The following is a 23,652-nucleotide window of genomic DNA, read 5'->3' as shown; positions in this document are numbered from 1 at the left end:
TATATTATTTTATGGACATGTCAAACGTGTTTAATAGAGGCTCATGGAAATATTGAACAGCGTTACACAAGACAGAATTACAAAAACAAGAGTGGACTCCACTCTTGTGCGGGGTGGCTGCCGAAGCCCGTACTTTTTGACAGAATGGTGCCAATTCATTCATTCCTGTGTAATCCTTGAACTGAAATTTAACGTGTGCCAACGCGGCCGTTGAAACGGCGACGTCGAACGCTGTTTTGGCTCTGTATCTGAAGGACGGATAACAAGAACACGACAGCGGCCGTTTGGTTGTCATCATAATTTTTGATCGAGTGACTTTCAAGTTGACACGTTGAAAGGAAAGGAAATTTAAAAACGAAAAAAAACGGCTCGAGTGCCAAAATGGCGTCTAAGAGGAATCCATAAAGAATGATAAAGTGATAGGGTATTTTTAATAAAGCATAATTGTTCTTCCGAGAACATCCATGCGTGTTAAGGGTTGATTCATTACAAATAGCCATTGGTCATTTGGTTTTCTTCTTTGGCTTAAGATAATCTAGGCGCGAATAGACCAACTAACAAAATTGTATGGCACTAGGGGCAGTTTCCTAGGGCCATGCAACAACAAAAAAAGTTATGAATCTCAACATTTGTAAAACGTCGTTGCTAGTTAAATCATGCTTATATTTTTAAGTGTAGAAAATATCGTAATTCTATCTAAACATTGGCATCCACATATCATAGGTTATATGTGATTGGCGCTATATCATGTGCAAGATTTATGGTAAATATGTTTGATTTTCAAGCTTTAAGAGCCCGCTATTTATATGAAGCATAGGTAATTAATTACCTTACTCGACCAGTCCAATACACATACAAGCAAAAATTTTCACGAATAAATAGTAATACATGGGAGGAATAGACCTTGGTATCTACCTAAAAGAACCCACGTTTTAATACGGTTTGAAAAAGGTTTTTGTGAAAGTATTTCTGAGAGGCATATAGCCGTGCGAGAAATTAGTCTAATTGCACAATTGGGAGCTATCTGTTCATTCACTATTTACGCTGTTTATCAAGATAATGGGTTAAAAGTAGTGTACGAAACGTTAACTCTGTTACGTACTGGTCATGTTTATCACACGTGGATTGATGTACGATAGAGGTAAGTACATAGCACGTAAAATGTGTTAAAGGGTAATTAGCAAACTATAACACAACCTCTACGGTTATTAGTTAGATAGATTTGTACACAGTGGTCGCGTCACGCTGTCTGCTCCTCTCAACTGTATCTCAACCCTAACGGTTAAGCCAGCATTCCTTGTGATCAAGATGCTTGTGTATTTCGGAAGACCCGTTTACTTGTTTCGTAGCTGGCCGGCTACGAAAGTGTGGCAGCTTTTCTGTGCGTCTGATTAAGTTAATGGGGAACAAGGACGTAGCCTGCTCACTTGCTTCGGCGGAGCCAACCGCTTAGACATTGCATTTGAAAACAGCGCACTCCAATTTAGAGCAATATAGTTTTTCTTGCTCGAGACATTTGTTAGATATTTGTGGGTGCGTAAGGGTGATACCTGAACTAACTGTTTATGTATGTATAAATTTTGTATGTGAAGGAATCGTGACTCAGACGATCACGGTTGGTTTCTGCTCCGGGTTCGTGTTGGCCTTCGCCCACGTCTCAGTTATGTTCAATTGTATTTCGATTTGCAGATTGTCGGCGTCATCTAGTAGATGTGAATCAGACCAGCCATTGGCCGACATCAAATAGGTGCATGTGGATTTTATTATTGGGCAGCGTGCCAGACAGGCATCGCCAGTGCTCGTATATTTCGTAAATAAAGATGGCTTCATCATTCGGACTTGATGAGATAGGAACTTTGTTTATTCAGATGGACTGTGCGAATCGACAGCTTTTGTTCAGCCAACTTCAAAGGTGTCCGTAGGGACGCTTTGTAATAAACTATATTACGTACCCATGCGACGGGATAACTTGGTAGTGCGTTGACAATTGTTACTTTGGCTAATTTTTCAACGCTAATTGTTGGCCGCTCGTCACCGCCGACGTATTGGCCGTATCTCCGTTAGGTTAAGCAATGTCGGAACGTCGTTTTTCGCTATATTTACAAGGAAGACATAAATTTTAGTCATCGAGACATCTTTTCCTTGCAGCGTAGCAAAAGCTGTCGATAACTGACGCCTACCACGAGTCTTTGCATAAAACATGTGCAAACTTTTCGAAAATATTCATGTGGTAGGTAGAAATAGGAACTACGTTTTTGTTCGTTTCGTGAAGAACTTTTGATTGATACCTTGGACACAGCTCATGCTTCCTGTACTTTGCCATTTTGAAGTCGCTTTTTTCAAGATTTCGCTTTCAAATGCACTACTAATTTTGTGTACGTTCTCCGAATTCGTTCAGAAAAATATCCAAAAAAAACTAGAGATAGAAAGCAGATGTTGGCAGCGACAATGCATCAGGATCGAAATGCATTAGTATAACAATGTGCCAGCGTTATTTTTTATCCAAATTAACGAGGTCATCTTTTCTAAGTAGTCTCATTATAACTAGAGATTAACCTCCAGAGTCATTTAAAGCGAAGTAATTTAACTAATCCGTCGAAACATAGCACTGGCGTTTGTGCAGTGTTACTACACATTTGCCATTTTTGTTCTATGATACAGTAGCGAAACGGTTCTGTACTTCAGCTCTTTTCACTTCAAAGTTGTACACTGGGTAAGTAGAACGATAGATAACGAACGTTTAAATAGTTGAAGACTGCAAAATGCGCACACATACGCATATTCGGTCACCGAATTACCAGTAGGGTGTGCCAACATGGAGTTACTGTACCAAAATAATTAGAATTTGTTAGCTTTTTAATGGGTGGTATCTGTTTAATCCCTATTAATGGTGGACTCTATTTAATCAATCGATTCCAGGTGATTTTTCCTACTAGAATGTCAGGTTAAGGCAGCACCCATTATATCATACGAAAACAACTGTCCCAAGAATATGACTTTCCGCCTAGGTGTAATGAAACAGTATTTGAGACACTTATTGTTTTTTTTCATTTTGAAGACGTTAAAAAGCATGCTTACGAAAACAATTTCTAATTACACTATAATCTCTACTATTCAATCACATCCGTGGATGTCAGCAATTGATTTCTTATGGCGCGATGAGACGCGCGACGAGCAACACGGTCTGCGTTTAGTTATCAGGTGGAGCTGATCTTATCGCCAGTGATAGTGTATGGCTGATGGTAATCATCATTAAAATCTGCTGTTCATAACCCGTCTGGCAGAAGCCTCTTGTTTCACACTTCTATGTCAGCTATTGGCGGTGCCTGCTGCTGGAAAGCCTTTCGGTTTAAGAACGTAGCTGTTTATCTTAATACTAGTGGCTGTGGCTTGATTGACGTGGAAACATAGGCTTAGCCACGGGAAGCCAGGCGCTATTTCAGTACTCACGGTGTCTAGTGTTACCCTTGGCGTGGAGAAGACGATTCATTCAATTTCTAAGCAACGGAGAGATCACAGGCGCGAACAAACTGAACTACTACAGATTGCGACATTTTGCTACTTGTTACATTCGTATCCTATGACAGTACTACAAGCTTCAGTGGTAAGCTTTCAGACATATCCGAGCTACTTCATCGTTTTTTCTATTTGTAAGAAGCCCAACTGCCTACTGGTGAAGACGCGCTATCGAGACAGAATAAACCACAAGGCTGAGTTGTATATTTAATTTATTGGCGTTTAATTCTGTGCTATTTAGCAGAAGCCATGGATTTCAGCGGCGGCCCAAGGGTAAGTGGCAAGTGACGAGCGGGTTAAAGTTCATGCTGGGTTCTTAGCCATCAATTTTAGTTAATTTAGTCTAAAATGCTATATACCAGTTGAACAATTAGACTCACTGCTGCAGTAAATTTGGCAATTTAAGAAGTCTGACTACCAAGCTTATCATTGTCATTGCATTGAAATCTGCTCGTACTCAAATCTGTATTAACTGAGATGTACCATATGGACAACTGCTGTGTACTATGAATCTTCGATGATAAGTACCGAAAGGTCTTCGTACAACTTGGGATCTGCATTCCGTACTACGATGCGCCAAAAAGCAGATAGTACAAACGGCAGCCGCACTGATAGTGCATCTTCTTGTTTATTCGGTTGGCTTTCAGCTGCATGTTTCTTCGTTTGAGTAAAATATTCAGAGTACACATTGAAATGTATTCCTTTTATAGATGAAACATGCACTAATGATAGAGATAAATATGTAAGGAAGATGAAATTTACGTCTTATCTTTTTTCTAGTCTAATTGTTAGAAGATTTATGGGAATATAATAAGGGTAATCTTTACCAACGGCAGCAAAAGTTTAAGCGTTTCCTTAGTCTCGAAACGGTTTTCCATCAAACGAAGCTCAAACATAAAAGGTTTATTGTTTAGCAGTTAGTATAATTTACAAGGAGGTTATACGCCGTCAGGAAGCTTTTGAATAATCCCTCGGGAAATCACTTTCGCAAAATGTCTATATATTGATAAGAACAGGCCGGTTCAGCTCGCACCGAGTGATGTCCCGCGCCAGAAAAAAACAGAGTTATCTCATTGGAGAAACGATGCATCAAAGGCTGACCAGGATTCGCACTAGAAACGAGCCAGTTTTCCAGCTGTCTGAATCTAACGAAACACGAAATAATAATGATTTAATCAATTCCAGTGGCCAAGTATTACGTACGGTACAACCACATCTGCCTTATTACTCACTGACCAAATTAATCTGTCCCAAAGATGCATTGCTCATCAAAAAATGAAAAAGTTGGTCCAGTGTTCACTGCAGCAAGTATGATCGAGTGATTTTTCGCTTAATATACTTTTTTTTGTTTTGTTACTATTGTTTTGACGAGTTTTTTTTCTTATATCGAGTGTTTTCCATAGAGAAATGGGCGCTGAATAGCAAAGCTATACGAATTTGTTTCAGGTTGATCTGCATGCTGAGTGTGTGTAATTCGTTCGGTGGAGAAATGATAATTAGGGTTTGTGGTGTTTTCATTTGGCAGGTGTACCGTTTGTCAGCTAGGACGATGTCGGACTGCACGGATGCTGGGGAGGTCAATCCCCACAAGAAATACTATAGGGAACCTATGCACCGAATTTTCGTTAACAGGTTGGTATATTTCAATCATTCAGACCTGTTATATCGATTACTTCATTAATAATTAGAAGCTCTTAGTGTTTTTCTGTCGCACAGTTACGGATACAATATTCAATAAAAACACTTCAATAAACGGTCAAATTAATCGATGCGAGTAAGTAAACTCGATGTTGTTTTTAACTAATAGCCGAAAAAAGTGCCAGTGGTTGTAAAGAATGAATTATTTGTGAAGATTTTATGTTCAGGAAAAACATGGGAGTATCAACAGGCTTGTATTTGGAGCTCCGCGTACTTGTTTCATTAGCTAATATAGAAACAAATATGAGAGAGAAACGTTCAGTATGTGCACGACTTGTCAGGGCACGTTGGCATTTCTGATATTCTTCACTAATATATTGATTTGTCTTTGCTAATAGGTCCCTTCACCTTGACAAAATTAAGTTTTTCGGTTTCGATATGGATTACACTCTCGCACAATATAAAAGTCCAGAGTACGAGGCGGTACAATTCAACATGCTTGTCGATCAACTGCTTAAAATTGGCTACCCGAAAGAACTAAAACAGTTTCAGTTCGATCCTAATTTTGCCATCAGGTAACGTTATTAAACAGTTAAGATTGGTAGAATAGTATAAAACCGTCAAGGAAAGTGTACCAGTTAATATCAATAATAGAATAGATCATCGAAAGGTGGCTTACTATGAGTCCGTTTCCGAAATTGGTTGACAAATGCTGGTTAGTGAATGACCATCATTGTGCATGTGTGGCGGAAGAAGTTCTTCCGACTATTCTTCTACTACTGTTTACGACTAAAGTTTTTTTAGCCCTATGTTTTTAAGACTATTGTTTGAAGGTTAACAATATAAACTGAAGATGCGCCATTTCTCATTAATTTTATTAAACATTAATTTTTTTGTTTTGTAATCAGTTTTCTTCAAATAATTTAAAGGTAGTACGTGATATAGCTATTCACATATAAATTTTGCTCAACGCACGCAGTAATTTCATTGGGCTTCTTCGCGATTCGTCGAAGGGCATCTTCCATCGAAAATTTTGACTGAATGAGAACGACAGAATTATCTCTAGTGGTTTCTTCCAATAGTGCTTTTTGATCATAAATAGCTCGAAACTTTTTGTGCCTTCATAGTGATCAAATTAATACCAATAACCTCAATTGATCTCATTAAGGACTTTTATCATATAATCTGATGCCGGCTTCCAAATGATACTACCGCCAACCTATATTACACACAGGGTCCCGTGCCTTAATTGCGAATTTTTATGCTTCGTTTCTAAAACTGTACGTAAACAAAAACGGATACTGAATGCCCTAGAAGTATCGTTCCTGACGGTCATGTTGTGGGCATAGCTGTTTCAAAATTCAATCGGGGACCGAAAGCACTAATTTTCGAAATATAGGTGTATGAAAAATGCCTCTCTGAGCCATTTTCGATAGATTCTCGAGGCCTATTGATTTAATTCATTAAGGCTGCTTCACGAAGGTCTTTTCAATCAAAGATTTTTCAGAAATCGCATAAAGGCACGCAACAACGTAGACCACCGATATGGGAGGAAGTTCTTTTTTATCCTGATGGAATTTGTCTAGCGCGAAAAGATTAGGTAATAGCTAATTTTCGCTCAAATTCCAAAATCGTTTTTTCGCTACGACGAGCTATTGCTTTGTTCCAGGAAGAACTGGCTTCTATTTGGTAGCTAAAGTAGTAGATAAATATAAGCCCGTTACGACAAACAGCCCGCCATAGTTTGAACGGACCACGTGCAGGTGTTTCATATGACTATGATTATTGCTATTGTTATTAGTATTGTTGAGGAGTAAAACATTTGTATATGAAATAAATAAAGCATTTAACTATAACCCTTGTGTTGGGCTGCATTGAACAGGGGGTTGTGGTTTGATACCATTTATGGTAACCTGCTCAAAGTAGATCCTTATGGGAACATCCTCGTGTGCTGCCATGGATTCAAGTTCCTTAAAACGTCCGAGATCTACGAGTTGTACCCGAATAAATTCATAAAGCTTGAAGAGTCCAGGGTGTTCGTTTTAAACACGATGTTCAATTTGCCTGAAACATACCTGCTCGCCTGCCTTGTCAGCTATTTTACAACGACATCTGGATACACTTCGTACGTATACTACCATTTGCATCCTAAATCTGCAAGAATTCATCTTACACAAATAAACATTTTTAATTGCAATAAGGAAAACAATGATTGTCATGGTATCAAAGTCATGCCGGTCACTTCATACTTCCACAGTAATAGAAGAAAATAGATTCAGTTGGGCGAATTTCTTCTAAATAATTTTACGTGACTATTCTATAGTGCTATAATTAACTATAATAACCTATAACAAAATATCATACTAAATACTAGTATTTAGTGTGATTCAATTGTACCCGCAACATGGGTTACCTTGTTCATCAATTGCATGTTGTACAATATATTGCTATATCTTAAAGATAAATTTGTCTTTTCAGCACGAAAACAGGTGTGAATATGGGTAACCTATTTATGTCGTTCAAGACAATCTTCCGTGATCTTCGTTGTGCAATGGACATGATGCATGACTCAGTAAGTGTTCCTCGTATCGAATACGTACTTTTATTCCGATCATGAAGTAAATTAACCTTCCTCTATCTTGATGATTTAGCAATACTCGAGGAAAGCAGGTATATCGAAATCCGCTTCGGTATCGTGCTGTCTCTGTATCTATGTCCTTTGAATATTTGACTGAGTGAAGCTATTTAGCGACAGTGTTTATGCGATTTATTTAAGATTATTTGTGCACCATTGTGATTAACATTTCGATGAACTCGCGCGCAGGTAAAATCAAGCGATAGACCTTGGTCCTAATATCTACATCTAATAACAACAGGGCTGTCCCGTTATTCTGTTGTCTATCAATATCTGTTACTGACCCACCGTGATAGTAATTACTTCAAGTGGTCCAACTGATTAGATGCGATAACTTACAACACTAGTTAATTATACGGTATTTAGCAATCTGGTAACAATGATGATATTTTGTCAGTTTCAACCGACCCCGAAAGATCCCTGTTGCGAGCGCTGGAAGAGGCCACGATGGGTAATGAAATCGACGATATTCTGTTAAAAATAATTTTTCCGTTTATGATCTGTCCTGTTTTTTCCTTTTTCGTATGACCAAATAGTCGCCCATTGCCATTTAAATGGAGCGCAACCAGTGTATATGCAGAATTCTATCTTCAGACATATGAAAATGTTTTTTTTTTGCCGACGAACCCACTGCCGGCCAAACTGAACCCACGCTTGATCGAACAGCAGTTAAAATAATCGCATGCTCTATCGTGTCAGTCTTGTATATTAGATTTAAATGCACGCACCGTCGATTTTCGCTGCATGGTTCAGTGAGTGATGGTAATTCTGCAGTCAATATTGTCACATTATGATCGTCCGCATGTTACAAAAAAAAGTCATTTCAATAGCTGAAAAGCCAACGTGCATGTTCATCAAAATACCAGTATCTAAAGCTGGTGAAACTTCCGGGCAAAGCTATGGTTCCTGTTATCATAAAAACGGTAACAACGCGAATGGATCCTGTTTTTTTTTCTTCGGATGCGTTGGAAATTTCATGTATGATTCGGTTACATTAGAACATTCTCAAAAACGAGACTGTCGACAATCTCGAGAAATACGTGGAGCGAGATGAACGGCTTCCGCTGCTGCTCGACCGTATGCGGGCTCACGGAAAAACCGTGTTCCTGTTGACGAACTCGGATTTCGCCTATACCGAGCGGATAATGACGTTCTTGTTCGATTTCCCGTCGTGTAAGAAAAACTGGAAGACCTATTTCGATTACATAGTAGTTGACGCGCGGAAGCCGCTATTCTTCGGAGAGGGAACGATTCTTCGACAAGTAAACACAGTAAGCGGCAAACTATTTAATGCTACTATTCTTATTGTCATTTATTGCTAGTAGATAAGGATTGCTCAGTTCCTTATGGGAAAACGGAATACCTAATAGTCAGCACACAGCAAAATGTGAATTTCTTTGTTTGTTAAGAAAAATTAGATTTTCTATAATGTTTATATAATGATCTGTTGCAGAAAGGAAATGCTGCTCTTGGCCCAGCATTACTAGCTGCACAATGCACGTATTTAAAAACCTCTACAGGTGAATTTACGTAACGTAAAATATCTTATAATCTAGTCGAATTGTATTCGTAAATGTCTTTTATATACAGGAAACTGGCGGTTTACGTATTGGAAAACACGTGGGCCCCTTGCAGCCTGGTCAGGTCTATTCAGGAGGCAGCTGCGATGTATTCAATGAATTTTTGGGTGCAAAGGGCAAAGATGTGCTCTACGTTGGAGACCACATCTTCGGAGACATTCTGAAATCAAAAAAGACGCGGGGTATGTGATAGTACAGCTTGTGTAAATTGTCGAAAACAGAAAGTCGAATGGTAGTTCTTTTTGACGGCTTTATGTAAGAAAGATAGAGAGACTTCGGAAGAAGATTTGGAGCAAACATTTATTATGCGCATTCTAAGTGTTCGACGGAATTTATTGCGTATTTACTCACGCTGTTTGTTTCTCATACTTTGCTTAGGATGGCGTACATTTTTACTCATCCCGGAACTGGTAAACGAGCTCAATGTTTCCATGACTGAATGGCCGCTTTTCGAGAAACTGCAGGAGTACGATGTGCAATTGGCAAACGTCTACCGGAACTTAGATTCCAGTTCGACCGAAAACCCTGATATAACATCTATTCAGGATAGAATCAGGGTGAGTCAAAAACGTAATTAATGGTAACTGACTACACGTAAAATTATGATTTATTCTAAGATTCTACATACGCGTCACTACTCTGTCCGGATCTTGTTTCTGCATAACAGCTTTATACGAATTTAAGGTATAAAGGCGTATATTTTCATTGAGTTTTCACGTATATTTCTTTCGTGATACTTCCTTGTGCAGGAAACCTCCCACAATCTCGATATGTGTTACGGTATTTTCGGGTCGCTGTTCCGGTCCGGGTCTCGGCAAACTTTCTTTGCAAATCAAATCTGCCGATTCGCCGATATCTACGGCTACACGTTCCTCAACCTGCTTTACTATCCGTTTACGTATATGTTTCGTTCGCCCGCGATGCTTATGCCTCACGAGTCCACTGTCGACCATGACGATTCGCACAGTGACGTCAGCATACTTCCCTCCAATTACGGGACCAATAATCGAAAGGTAACTATCGTTAGTCAGAAACTCTCCTTCTGTCATCATGATTCTTATATCGTTAGCTACTATATAGTTGTTCTAGCAGTTTCTCGGCTGTTGTTGTTACGTTCATCCCTTCGTTGAAGAGAACATTTACAGTAACAATGCAATCGCGAAATATCAAGTCTAGTACAAAAACATAAACATTCACCTTTTATGTCCGGATCGTTATAATAGCGCTTCTATTGTGGCCGGCTGCACGAATTGTTCTTGTTCGTTTTTTTCAACCTAAACACGTGATAGTACCAGTCCCCTCTTCGGCCAGTGAGGCCGATGCTAAGCATACAAAGACGTGCGCTTGACATGCAGAGTATAAAAACAATCCCTCTTCTATTATCTGAACTTGATGATGTGTTTACGTATATTGCAAATGCTATTTCTGTTTAAAGGCGTTTGGAGATTTGAAAGTTTTCACAAAATTTATTTACTTCAAGGCGTTAATTGGTTGTAAGGGCTTGTTATTTGGTAGTTTTCACGTGTGTCTGACAGTTACGATTAACGTCAAGTACTGGACGAATTCTACACTAATATGTACTCATATACACGTTTCCTAGTTACGAAATGATGCCGGTCGATGGTCAATTGTGCGCACCTGCGTCTTTCTTTCAAAAGCATGCTGTCCGAACGTTGACTGTTATATGAAATTTCATAGTTGAGAATGTATATACTGCTTGTTATATTGGCAAGTTCCTTTTCAGAGACAAAGATATGCACTTGTCTCTGAAAAGGAACATCTTTTGCCCTAAAAAGGTAGAAAGGACAAGTCATACTGGGGACAATTCATATCGCACGTTCAGACCTAAATCCGAACCGGGCCACTGAGTCGCCAAATATGTTTTTGGAAAATCAAATGAGTAAAACAAAGAGGCATAATAACGTGTCATCTTCTTCGATTTTTCCTAAACCGTGTACCGCATGCCTCTCCTAGGTGCCGTGTACATTTTATCTAACTTACGCTATTAAAGTTTCGCACGTGGAACTTACCGGCGTTGTTAGCAGGTCCCCGAAGGCACTAACTAGATTCACTTCGATTTTATCTGATATGAAAAATTGTAAATTTGGTAAAAGATCGTGGCCGACTTCCTAACTGGTCTACGTACACAAGCGGACGGCACGATCCCTTGCTGCCGCTTGTAGCACCGATGCATCCATAGCGCAGAATGCGCTTCTTATAGCTCGAAGTTCGACTTTTCATAGCCACAACCGGAATCACATTATACAACGCACTGAAAAGTGAGCATGTGCGTTACATCAAATAACTACTGCAAACACTGACTTCTCGCGTACTCTTCGATTCCCTAGATTAATTTACGCTTAATGACCCACGACTAGAATTAAGTCTCTTACCCCAGTCTCATCGATGCCCGTCCTAGCTTTAATAGCAAATAATGAACATTTACTAAAAAACAATGGACTATTAGCGTGCATATATATATATCGGAGGCCTTACTAAAAACCTTCGTAACTTTATTTGCTCTCCCTTTCTCTCTTGCTTTGTGTATCACTCCGTGGCTCCGTTTCGTAATTTGCAGGCATCCGTCGTCAACAACAGTGGTTCAAAAGTGCCGGAAACGCCGACGCAGGTTACCCACCACCACGACATGGACGACGACGACGAGGAAAACGGCAGGCAGTGACGCTTTCAACCCCAATACAAATATTCGAACGGCGTGACAGGCTAGTGTCGCGAAGACTCGCTTCGAGTGACGCATCACGACTTGTGGCTTACGTGTCCACTGATCGATGGAAGCACCAAAATACAGTAAAATAAAAAAATAAGCAACATACTATATTGTTGAAACTACTACCTTGTTTCAACAATATAGTGTTTCAATTCCTGCCCGATGTCAAATGTAACGATTGAGCATCAAAAAAACGTACATTCTTTCGTGACGACATATCAGCCGAGCTACCGAAGATTTCTACTACTCTAGGAAGATATTTCAACTTAATCAACAGATGGAGAAAGACAATATTGGTTTCTTTGGAATGTTCATTAATCAGTGTAATCAATTTTTGCGCGAGCAGAGGAAGAAGGAAGCAGCTAAATTAGATGGATGGAAGTGCGACGAGTAAATCCAATGGAAGCTTCGCTGCGTTTGCTTAGCGCTCCAGTCCGTACCGAAGGCACCGACAATAGAAATGTTTGGCGTCGAATTTCGGAAAGGCCAATTCTACGTCACGTCTTCTGTTCGATGGCAGTGGACCGGATGGTCATAGGGAGCTACAATAGGCAGACATGAGAGGACCTATTTGAAAAATGCATAGGTATGCTTTAAAAATGTCAATTTGATAAACTAAAAACGAGAAAGTATTGCACTAGCGAAAGCATTTCCAGGTAATGTCAGCCTAGATCTGCCGAGGCGTAGCGATGCGCCGTCTTTGTGACGAACGTGATTGTTGATTGTCAGCAAACAGCCAGTTGAAACAGCAATAGGTGGAATACACAAACCGACCCAGCTAGAACGGGGTCATCACGTTATCTGATTGGCTCCATGATAAACCGTTCGATACTGTATGTGATCGACCACCGGAACAATTCTGTACAGTTTAATAAGTCGACGTTTTTTAATGGATAAATCAAAACCGCGTTTACTTGTATCAATCAAAGTCGTAGGCAAGAGCATGCGAAAAAGGCCACCATATAGTAACCAATGTTATTGTACTCTAAATAGCCTGCGTGACCTTAAACAATGCTACTGGGACAATTCTGTCGGAAACTGTCCAATACGCGGAAAGAAAAGAAATTCTAAGCTCATACATTATAAATATATAGACATTCTATTAATATATGCTTAGAAAGAGAATTATAACGTGTGCTTGTGCTTATTGATCAGGGTGTGCAGTAAAGGTAATCACATGAATGTGATAGAGCCAGAGAGCAAGATATCAGACGCGGATCTGTGGCGATCTCGAAGAGTGGGCGGGTATGGACTCGTTACACGGATCGGCAGTACGCTTCTTTCACATGTTTAATAATACGATTGTAACTATCGGAAGACAATGTGTTCCTTCGCTATGGTCTGCAGGGTCGTTACGGAAGGCGCCTGATCCATAAGCAATTAACCTGGGAAGCCGAGTCTCTCCGTATTACTCAACCAAACGTAATGTAGCTAGACGTTTCATGCGATAACAGATAACCGTCACGTTCAGTCGAATAGCAGTTGGCCAGCGCTGGCCTATTTCAGGGAAGAAGCGTGTTCGTCGTTTTTGGAGGTAAAATTGTGTTTGGTCTGGGCCTGTAGCTGAACGCTATTTTGCAGGCGATGGTAGTACATTAATGGCGCAATTTAATCGCAAGAGATGTTGTTGTATTTGTCAAATGGAGAGTGAAAGGAGTTTCAGAATAAAGGGAGACTTTCAACGTTTGTTCGATAGCCGTTGTAATTTGCAAGGATTGAAAATGGCTTGGGATTTTGCGAAATTTTGAGAAAACGCTTTCATTGTGCGGAGATGAGTTTATATTACGGATCGGATAATAACGACTGTCATATATATATATACTATATATATATATGTGTATATATCAAGCGAAATAGATTATCTTGTTAAGTGTTGTCACAATTTGTGTACTTTTTCTTACGAGAAACAGTGTTCGTTTTTAATCGACAATGTGTTTTGTGTACTCATTATTTTCGTATCTATTTTGTCTAAATAAATTTTAATCGCTACCCTTTAACTTGTGGTGTTATTGTTGACTGTGTACGACGAATATATACTGGGATAAAATGCCTAGATGTAATGACTGAACAGTCTGATCAGATGGATCATCACGAAGCGTAAGAAACCTATCGTGTTGAAAAAATTAAATATAGTAGATACGTTATTATACACAATATGTTAAAGTAATTATAATACAAGACTAAGAGATTTTAGATGATGAGTTTGGTTAGAACAAAATTATTTTGAAATGGAAAGTCGTGGCAAAATTGCCACGAAAAAGAAAAATTTCATTATATAGCCTTAATGGGTCCACTATAATTAATTTTCGTAATACGTATTTATGTATTTGGCTTATGATGCTCCGCCATGTGATGTCACATAGGCCAATAAATATACATGGACGCTAGTGATTTCGTGCGTTGAGATCAGTCATTTTTGAAAAGAACATGCCTTTCTTCCTAGAAAAAAGGGCGACTGTTCATAAACCTCTACCATAGGCATTAAGCAGGTTAAGGATTACGGTTCATCAACCCTAGGGCCACTACTTGGCTGTGTTTGAGAAGTGTAAGGGAAATGAGTAGCGATATACGTATCGTTCTGTGTAAGGCCAAATTGACCAAGCTAAAGCCTACATAATGACCCTGATTAAGCACGATTCAGGATTAGATAATTAGCTATGGTAAATGAGGATACATTATTGTGGCTATCCGCAGTGTGGTTTATATATCGGTAATATTGTTTTGATGGAACAGTGCCTTACGCTAATGAAATCGGCAAGATTTCTCTCAAAAGCGAGCACATGCGACATTCTGTTTAAGTGACGCCATATGCTACAACGTATGCCAAAGTAATATTTCTTAGTTTAACTTACCATACCTACACATAGATCCGTTTACCGTAGAGCTAACTTGTAACCGAGGGCTATTTCGTTCTATCAGCTTCTCTGCACAACCAGTAGACACGATATCCGATCTCGTGTATGCTTGAAATGGAATGGTCAGTCCCACTTCATCGGGATTCATATAGCGCCCAGTGTGGTCGTCTAGTATATGGCTTCTTGGGACGTAACTTGCTTCTAAGTTGCGATCGAAAATGCAGCTTTGTGACAATGATAACTGATGTCATCTTTGATATAATTACATATGTAATCGATTACTATTACGGATGCGTATACGAAATACATCTACATGGATTCACTGAGGTACAGACAGGCCGCAGCTGAGATAGGCATCAAACTCTGCTTCAGTATATTGAATATTTACCAGTTTTTAAGGCTATCTAGCGTAGAAGATCTTTACGACTAAATACGCCACATACGTCACATAGGTGATAATTTTTCAATAGAAAAAAAACGACTACCCCGTGACAAATTGCTAAGTATTTTTTTAGCATCTGTGCATAATTTCTCCTTTTCAACTTTCAGTTCCTAAATAGACGACTTGCTATATCCTGTTTCAGAGTTCTTTGACATCATCTATTTGACATTACCATGCAGTGAATAGCTTCAACACACGAGAATTTAATTAATGAATAGACGATGTTTTCAAAGTTAGAAGGGGTCTTCCTGTCCAGCCATCGTATGATACAGGGCGAGCCAAAAGTGAGTTTACACAACGTAGATTTACAGATATCTTCGCTAATACAAAAGAAGCAAGTTCAATCAGCCTTCAACTGTAAACCCGTTTGCTTACTAATTGAAGATTTATTTATTTGTCAAGTACGATTATCTATCCTTGAAGCAGAAGTTCATGCTGTACTATTTTGTCTGTAATAGAACAATAGCAAAAAATCACCACATATTTATAACGAAGCTGAGCAAATGCTCCAGTATTAAATAACCACAAACTGCTCATCTTATCCAAACAGCTCCTTTGCAAGCTCTGTTGCTTCCATCATTGCTTGAGTCGGCTCAGCGTTTATCTTCTAAATAAAAATGGTATTATTGAAGTCGGTAATGTGTTTTTTATGCAGAAACTCAGACTTCTGCTCGCCATGACTGATGATCTACAATTTATTTTATATAGCACTTTGCAGCTGAATTACGTTACTGAAATGAATATCGCTTGAAGTGATACGATCTCGGTCATTTTAACCATCGACAGATTGGCTAGAACATTACAGGACCAGAGAGGGACATCAATCAAAATCAAACGTATCATATTATTCAACTGATGACAGACGCTACCAACGGATATCTCAATCAGTGCGAAATGCTATTACTTATCATCAACATAAGTAAAACATCTTGAATATATGTTGCTTAATTATACACATACACAGTCTAGATACATATATATATATAATATTTTTCTTTGCTGTTCGCATGACTGAATTACTATGGCCTATGTGCATTGACGCAGTCATTGTTTTGCTTTGACTGCGATCCGCCTTAATAAAGGCATTGTGATTGAATGTACCGGCAGTTTGAGGCAAGGCTTGCCTAGAGTCGTGCTGAATTTTGTGAGTACTAGAGCGTGTTTGACTTAAAGGATTTGCTATTGTAGCGGTACCTTTTTCGAGTGATTTGTCCTATGTTATTTGTTATTGTATTAGGCAAGCCTTGCGGCACTCAACGACGGACAGATAGTTGTTTATATAGGCACCGTGGTCTTAGAAGCAGCTGGTCATTGTAACAGTAAGACTAATTAATGAGTTAATTTCAAATCGAATTATAATTTCCATTATCTAAATATGCCAAACCCAGAATCACCGAGCCAGAAGATAATTATACTAGTACTTATATTCCACTTGGAATCATTTATTACGTAAGCTGTTATATCAACCATACTGTTATACGATTTTCCGAGAATTTGAGAACCTTGAATATCAATACATCCAAAACAATGATTTCCTTATTATCGTAAGCATCGCTATTTCGGTAACCTATCATACACATGTGATAAAGGTGGCAAAATGAACTTATTTGGGAGTACATTATCCAAGTTCTTTTTCGAAAACGCAGCTTTTGGCTATGGCCCATAGGAGCTCACATGGTTGTAACTCTATAATCTGTTTGAGGACGGTTGATCCCTGCCCTGTACAACAACACTGAGTTACACGCAGTACCGTATAGACACGATATTGCAGATATGACCACTGCATTTGAGTGGCGGCATTGCAAATTTGCCGTGCCATATTGAACTGCTTCAAAATAATTCATACAGATTTACGACACCCGGACGACAAGAGCATATTTGGGCTCCTACTGTGACAACACTTTGTAGAGTAACCATCGAATCTGTTAATTAGAGACAGCTTTTCTGTGCCCTATACAACGATAGATGGAAAATCATCGCTTGATACTGATACCCATAAACGTGAAGAGCCACATCTATAATTACGAAATGCGTAGGCGGACTAGCTTTTGAGGCAGAACATGGAGTTCACCTGCTATCAGTGCTCGTTTAATGCCGACCTATTGCGAGAAGCTTGTACTTCGTACATTTTATAGCAAAAATAACGTCGTATTGACGTACAACGACTAACCTGTGCCATTGCATGAATCATGCGATACTCAATTTTGGATCTTATTACTATTAAATTGTGGGCAGAGTTTACGCTGAAATAAACTCAATTAAATAACTTCAACTTTCAACACTGATTGTAGCGACAGAGCGGCATATTCGAACAATTATTGATTTACGAGAGCAACGATACTCTATCTCACAGTGGTACTCTACATGTCGATAACAAAATTGGCAACAGGCTAAAAGACGTCGCTATTATATGGCACCGCCTTGTGTAATAGTAAGCATTGTCATTCTTCTTTCTGACGCAATTTTTTTCGGCCTCAACTAAAGGTCAACTCTGTTGTCACACGTAAGTGATTTTTTTACGGTAATCTGGAACATTTGTTACTTCACAATTTTCTGATATTTCCAGGTTGAAATCTGTCGAATTGGTAGGCCACAGCAGCATCTGGACGTCATTGGCAGCGAGTAGCCTACAGACCCGCCGAGCTCTGTGGTAAGGCCTCCTACTGTACATTAATATACAGTCACCATCAGGAAATCGTTTTCGTACCTAAGGCAGCACCTTGCTTTCGATGATTTCAGCATGCTCGAGTATTCCGCAACATGTATTATCCCAGTGCCTTTGCTAGAAATCATCAACTACATCGTAACTTTGGTTGGATGTTTGATCTTTCGGAAAATCACCCTCCAACATGCCAAAAGGTGATGGGAATCATTTAGAAGAATTTTCAAATGAAATTCGCCTGAGAAGCAGGCTTAGCTAGTTCACGACGGCCCGATTTCAAGAGAAGCTCGTTTCATTCGACCCTCCAGTCAAGGTCTTATGGCATATGTACTGTCCTTAAACCCAGACTCCGGGTCGATGGCGAAGCGTAATTTTTGATACACCAAATCCACAGTCTATTGGTCTGCGCTGCCTGCGTCGTAGAGCTCCTTTTTCGATCGCGTTTTTATGCAACTATAGCAACTGCGGTGACTGCCTATTGCAAAACAGTTTCGCGTTGTGTACATTTGTTTTGACAAAGTGTTTTGCCACCCGGCGATATTTGTTGCTATTCTGATACTTCACGTACGCAAATACGTAAACTAACCGAAAAACACTCAGAGAAATCAATTTTACTTAAACGTTACATTTGGCTGGTCAGCGCCGAAACCAGTCATATCCAGTCGGCGGAATGAAACATGCCGGCTACAGCAGATCAGCACAAAATGCAAATGTTGGATTCAGTTACTACGGGCTGCCACGTCAGCAATAGCTCAAATACTAAATGCCAACTTTATAATACAGGGTTTGTCCTCAAATAGTTGCTGATGTCTTTATGAAAATGTACCTATGTAAAGCAGAGTAATGTCATTCCTGAAGCGAAGAAAAAGAACAATGGAAGGTTGAAACAATTACTTGGCTCTGTTCAGCATAGCACCGACTTTGTATAGAGAGTGGACGAAAAACCACGAAGCTACCAATAAACATGCGTTTTTATTTTGTAATTTTAGCACGAATTGACGATGGTTCACGATGCCGTTCTATCATCGCTCCGTGCGCTTTTTGTCGGTTTAGCGATAGATGTTATACCAATGACGGAAGGATATGGGTGTCCGTTTGCTGCCGTCGACCCGGTAATGGGACCCGCTGCAAAAGCATTTTTTGACACTAGTCCTGTCTATAATGACACTGGTTCTAGACGACTAGAAACGTATGGTAAGGTTTCCTATACCATATACTAATAAATAGTCCTATACGAATCCTCTATTAATATTATGGTGCTGTCCTAGGTTGTCCTTGGACTAATGCGCTAGAAAAAATTATATAGGGCGGTTTATTTCAATGATTTCGTATAAAAATGTCACTGCGCATACTCACATATAACCAATAAGCGGACTACAACATGACAGTTCGCTACACTTACCATTATGCTAATTTTTTCGAATTTCACGCGTAATAATAACCATAACAAAAACTTATGAGAAGTAGGTTGCGCCAAAATCACTTATAAATGTTTTAATTATTGTTAGCTTTGTTTCGTTTTATGTAGCAGGATAAAGCTCCCTGTACATTTTCAGGATCGACGAACAAATTCACTCCTCCACAATGTTCCTTACGGCAGCCGTGCACCGGCAAATCTCTCGAATACCGAACCTATGATGGAACCTGCAACAACCTTCTAATGCCTATGACCGGCGCTAGAAACCAGTGTCATCATAGGCTCTTTCCTGCGTCCTACATAGATGGCGTTTCGCAGCCGCCCGCGCGACCCGACATCGCAAAGATCTTCAATGTGGTGCAGTCACAAGCAGCTTCTGGTGCGATACCCGACGGTTTCCCAAGCATGTTTGGTGTAATGTTCTTTCAGTTCATGATCCACGATATGTTTGCAACCGCTATAAGTGCACTTGATGATGCGGGTAAAGACTGTTGTTCTTCATGCAATAGGCATCAACCGCAGTGTTCAATGGCCATTGATACGAGTGAGATAATAGGCTATGCTAATGTGAGTGCCAGGTGCATGTCATTCATCAGAGCTGCTCGGTGTCCATGCTCCGATAGCGAAACTCGACAGAGTATGAACATGCAAACAGCATATCTTGACCTTTCTCATCTCTACAACGACGGCGCTGACCGTGACCCAGTCGCGCCTTGGAGGTTGGCCTCAACGCCGACCAGCCGCTCAGGTCGAGTTCCTAGCCTTGCAATTCACCCACCGGCGTGTTATTCTCATTTTTGTTTCGACGGCGATAAACGCATCAATCAACAGCAGGGAATTTCATCTCATCACGTAATCTGGGAGAATCTACACAACAGCATTGCTGACTCGCTACGCATCATCAATCGTAATTGGACGGACGACAAAGTGTTCGAAGAAGCTAGGAAAATTACTATTGCACGCTTTCAGTGTCTTATATCGAACAACGTTAACAATATCTTGATAGACGACGATATTCTTAGGGCGTACGGAATCCATTTCGACCAGCTACGTCAGGGAACCCAGTACGATCCGAACATTCTAGCAGTAGCTTACACCGAGTCGGCGCACGCTGAGGAGCGGGCCCATAGACTTGTTGCGGACGTAATTGGCAATTGGAAATGGGTGTGGCTCGATTCGAGTAACTACTTCGATCTAGAGTTCGACTTCATCACCGAAACGATTCAAGGACAATGGGGGACACCTGCTCATTCAGCTTATAGATTCCAGTCGGCCATGGCGCAAGAGGTCCTTAAAAAAATCGATATGAGGGTCGGCCAAAGTATGATCCTACTTAATGTGCAACGTGGCCGAGATGTTGGTCTTCCTAATTATAAAACAGTTCTGGAATGGACATATAATGCTACAATTCAATCTTACGCCGATATCGCCGGACTAAACATTTACGGAGAGCACGAGCTTAACGTTTTGCGTAAACTCTACCCTAGGGTAGATGATATTGATATGTTTATTGGAGGTCACTTTGATCGTCCCTACAAAGGAAAAGTCCTGCCATTAACATTTCAGCATATACGAGCTATTCAACACAAAGGGCATGTTTACGGAGATAGATTCCATTTTAGTCACGTTGGGATGTTCACCAAAGAGCAGTTAGCCGTTATTTTGAACACTACACCTGCGAAGATTCTCTGTGAAGCTTTAAACATAACTAAGGTTCCGCTCAATCCATTCGTGTACGATGCTGAGCCGAAAATGGTAGATTGTGATCAATTAAAAGTCTTTAATATCGACCCGTGGAAGGAGCTGCAGGAATAGAATTCCGTTGTCTCCTTTGCGGCCGCTAGCGTCCGAACACTGACTGGTATCACTGTTTTTTTTTTTATTTTAAGTTATATTTTATTGTTAATTTGTTAGTAATCATGTGGTTTCTGGTGGCAATGACAGTTTATTTTTGCCATTGATTGCCCTGATTTAGGGTCTATTTTCTATTAAAACTCTCGTACAGTACAGCACTGGTCGCTAGGTAGACTCAGTAGTAAAATCAATGCAGTTTCTCTATGTTTCGTATATTGGATTACTATTCTCTCGCAGTGTTATACCTGCTATAGGCACCGATGGCATGAACGAAATAATCTTGCTTACATAAAGGAGCGCATCGCTTCAACGATTGCTGCCAGGATCCGCTGGAACGGCTTAAACAACACTGATTTGCCTACCTTGCTGTAGGGTCAGAAGCTAGATCTGATTGTATCTGGATATCATCATGTGTGGCAGCATATATGATAAAATTACTTGCAATTTTAAAACCGTTGAGTCCTATCAGGTAGCACCAGCGCCTAGCTTCTTTAGCACGTCCACCTACGCTTAGCATTTATTTGTAGCTCGGAACGACGGGCGAGCACACGAAAATAACATAAATGTTTATAGGAGGCCTCTTGAAAGCAATACCCACTTCCCAAATTTCCACGGAGTGATTTGCGCGTCTCTTTCGGCGAAGTTAGTTACCATTTAAGGTGAATTTTCAGTTTTCTTGTCATCTTGATCGGCTTGTAAGTCACTAATGAGAATAAAGTTTTGTTTGTTTTTATCGAACACGACAGGGTGGCGGACAAGTGCTTTATTTTCATATGTAGACTATTGTGTACCGTAACTACATCAGTTGATACGCCGATCGACACGGCCCCTTACATCATCCGCGTCATTTGTGTGATGAATGGCGTCCACTAAACCGAAGATACATTCAGGTTCAACTGAGCGTTGCGACGGGGCGGATCGTTAGCTTTCAACGGTAAACATTATAATGTATGTGCTCATATTGGAAAGGTAGTTATAACGAAGTTTCGCTAGAGCTGAGAATTTCAAGGTGAAGCTTTTTAGGTCAGGACGCTGCTTGACATGTTTTTTGCATTTAATTGGTAGATCGCGCACAGCAAGGAAAAGGGGTAGGTTCATAAACATCGTCAATGCGAAGGTCATCAACCAACGATGAAGGTGGCTTAACAAGGAAGAGGCTCATACGGCTGAAATTTTGCCGATTAGTTAGCTGTTATACTCAAAGAGAACATGGCTTTGAATCTCGTCTTAGGCAACGTGAACAAATCGCATTTGCATCGCAACAATCGAAAGGATGCTATCAAAGCGGTGCCATAATTAATAGAATGTCCTCGCGTGGACCGACGTCCGGATCTGCAGATAGAAGCCACTTTGTTGTTGGGTGACATCTCTAATGGTAGTGAGGTTCAGCGGGACTCCACGATAGAAGTGGGGGCATGTCTAGTGCGAATCAGCTTCACGTTGCTGTCGAAGGAACTAAGATCTGCAACTTTCTCGTTGAACAGGACCTTATACGTGAGTTAATTTGTCTCGTAAATCGTTATGCTGACTCACTATTCTCGGCTAGTGTATTTCTATGTCTAAAGCATCTGTTTAGTCATGCCTGCTGCGTAACAACGTACCTACCTGCCGGCGCTTAACAGGCTTTTGGCACACGAATCCCAGTCGATTGCCTCGAACGCTCTGTTGGCTAGTAACAAACGTCGTTGCGAAAGAAAGCTGGTTATATCTTAAACAAATGGTGGGAGCAGGCATTTTCCACTGTGCGGGCGTCAAAGAGATTTTCATGCCTGCACTTACCACGTCAGTAGCCACAGGCGCGCATCAGGCACGAGCCGTAATCAATCATGTTTAAAAATCAGAACGCCCCCGTACGAATCAAGCAATGCAGCAGTCAAAAGACAATAGACGAAGGCTTATTGCCACACCTTGTAAACCATCAGGTTTTCAAAATCAGGCAAAAAAAATCAGGAAACGCGCGTCATCGGCGATTAGGCTCGAATAGAGACGCTAATTGAGACAAGCCTTATTCCGATGCTCGTTAATATCGCTCCGAGACATTCGAACAGCCCACTTGTGCTAAGTGCAGTGATGGCGCTGAGTAGTGTTCTGCGCGTTATCGCAGGAACGACTGCCGTAGAAATGCTTGAAGAATTGATACAGAGGGCAAACCTTTTAGGGCACTTGGAGAAGTTGGAGCAACATGAAACTTATAACATTCCGCTCGTGGCTAAGCAATTACGAAAACATATATAAAAAAACAGAAAAGAGAGCCGAGTCAGAACTAGGAAACAGTGCAGCTGGCGACAGTTAGGTGGGGATATTCCATGCTTAATAATTGAATTT

General features: G+C 40.2%; 2 protein-coding genes across 19 annotated transcripts in view; both read left to right on the top strand.

Moving 5' to 3' along the window:
* The window catches only part of Nt5b (5' nucleotidase B), an 18,422-nt gene extending 4,328 nt beyond the window's left edge, over positions 1 to 14,094 (top strand). For 5 of the 13 annotated variants that reach the window (XM_022806760.2, XM_022806751.2, XM_022806749.2 and 2 more), the window contains 10 exons: positions 5,042 to 5,148; positions 5,553 to 5,729; positions 7,037 to 7,279; positions 7,633 to 7,726; positions 8,187 to 8,240; positions 8,788 to 9,060; positions 9,380 to 9,551; positions 9,748 to 9,926; positions 10,119 to 10,382; positions 11,948 to 14,094. In XM_022806760.2, coding sequence (XP_022662495.1) covers positions 5,066 to 5,148; positions 5,553 to 5,729; positions 7,037 to 7,279; positions 7,633 to 7,726; positions 8,187 to 8,240; positions 8,788 to 9,060; positions 9,380 to 9,551; positions 9,748 to 9,926; positions 10,119 to 10,382; positions 11,948 to 12,052 — 1,644 coding nt within the window. In that variant the 5' untranslated portion in view covers positions 5,042 to 5,065 and the 3' untranslated portion in view covers positions 12,053 to 14,094. Of the gene's footprint in view, positions 1 to 3,279; positions 3,790 to 3,896; positions 4,825 to 5,041; positions 5,149 to 5,552; positions 5,730 to 7,036; positions 7,280 to 7,632; positions 7,727 to 8,186; positions 8,241 to 8,787; positions 9,061 to 9,379; positions 9,552 to 9,747; positions 9,927 to 10,118; positions 10,383 to 11,947 lie in introns of those variants that run through there. The other 8 variants (XM_086990015.1, XM_086990013.1, XM_022806753.2 and 5 more) reach the window with 7 other exon arrangements.
* Positions 14,095 to 16,353: 2,259 nt separating this feature from the next.
* On the top strand, positions 16,354 to 22,070 carry LOC147755525 (peroxidase mlt-7-like). Of its 6 annotated transcripts, none has more exons than XM_086990006.1 (5): positions 16,354 to 16,538; positions 17,961 to 18,044; positions 18,134 to 18,253; positions 19,046 to 19,250; positions 19,613 to 22,070. In XM_086990006.1, exons 3-5 carry the CDS (start codon positions 18,155 to 18,157, stop codon positions 21,286 to 21,288), a joined length of 1,980 nt encoding a protein of 659 aa, XP_086846132.1. In that variant the 5' UTR covers positions 16,354 to 16,538; positions 17,961 to 18,044; positions 18,134 to 18,154; the 3' UTR covers positions 21,289 to 22,070. The 6 variants fall into 6 exon arrangements, with proteins under 6 accessions (XP_086846132.1, XP_086846131.1, XP_086846134.1 ...); XM_086990005.1 differs by having other exon boundaries at positions 16,354 to 16,713; XM_086990008.1 differs by lacking the exon at positions 18,134 to 18,253 and having other exon boundaries at positions 16,356 to 16,538.
* Positions 22,071 to 23,652: the final 1,582 nt, after the last annotated feature.

This window comes from Varroa destructor, unplaced genomic scaffold, assembly GCF_002443255.2.
Source record: "Varroa destructor unplaced genomic scaffold, Vdes_3.0 BEIS01000005.1, whole genome shotgun sequence".
NCBI lineage: Eukaryota > Metazoa > Arthropoda > Arachnida > Mesostigmata > Varroidae > Varroa > Varroa destructor.
The sequence above is the reverse complement of the archived record's forward strand: the minus strand, read 5'-3'. Positions and strand labels throughout refer to the sequence as shown.

Excerpts from the sequence above, each read along its gene's own strand:
- LOC147755525 (XM_086990006.1), top strand. The coding sequence starts at position 18,155 with ATGTATTATCCCAGTGCCTTTGCTAGAAATCATCAACTACATCGTAAC. Across the intron at positions 18,254-19,045 it reads ACCCTCCAACATGCCAAAAG|CACGAATTGACGATGGTTCA; the intron begins GTGATGGGAATC and ends TTGTAATTTTAG. Across the intron at positions 19,251-19,612 it reads TAGACGACTAGAAACGTATG|GATCGACGAACAAATTCACT; the intron begins GTAAGGTTTCCT and ends GTACATTTTCAG.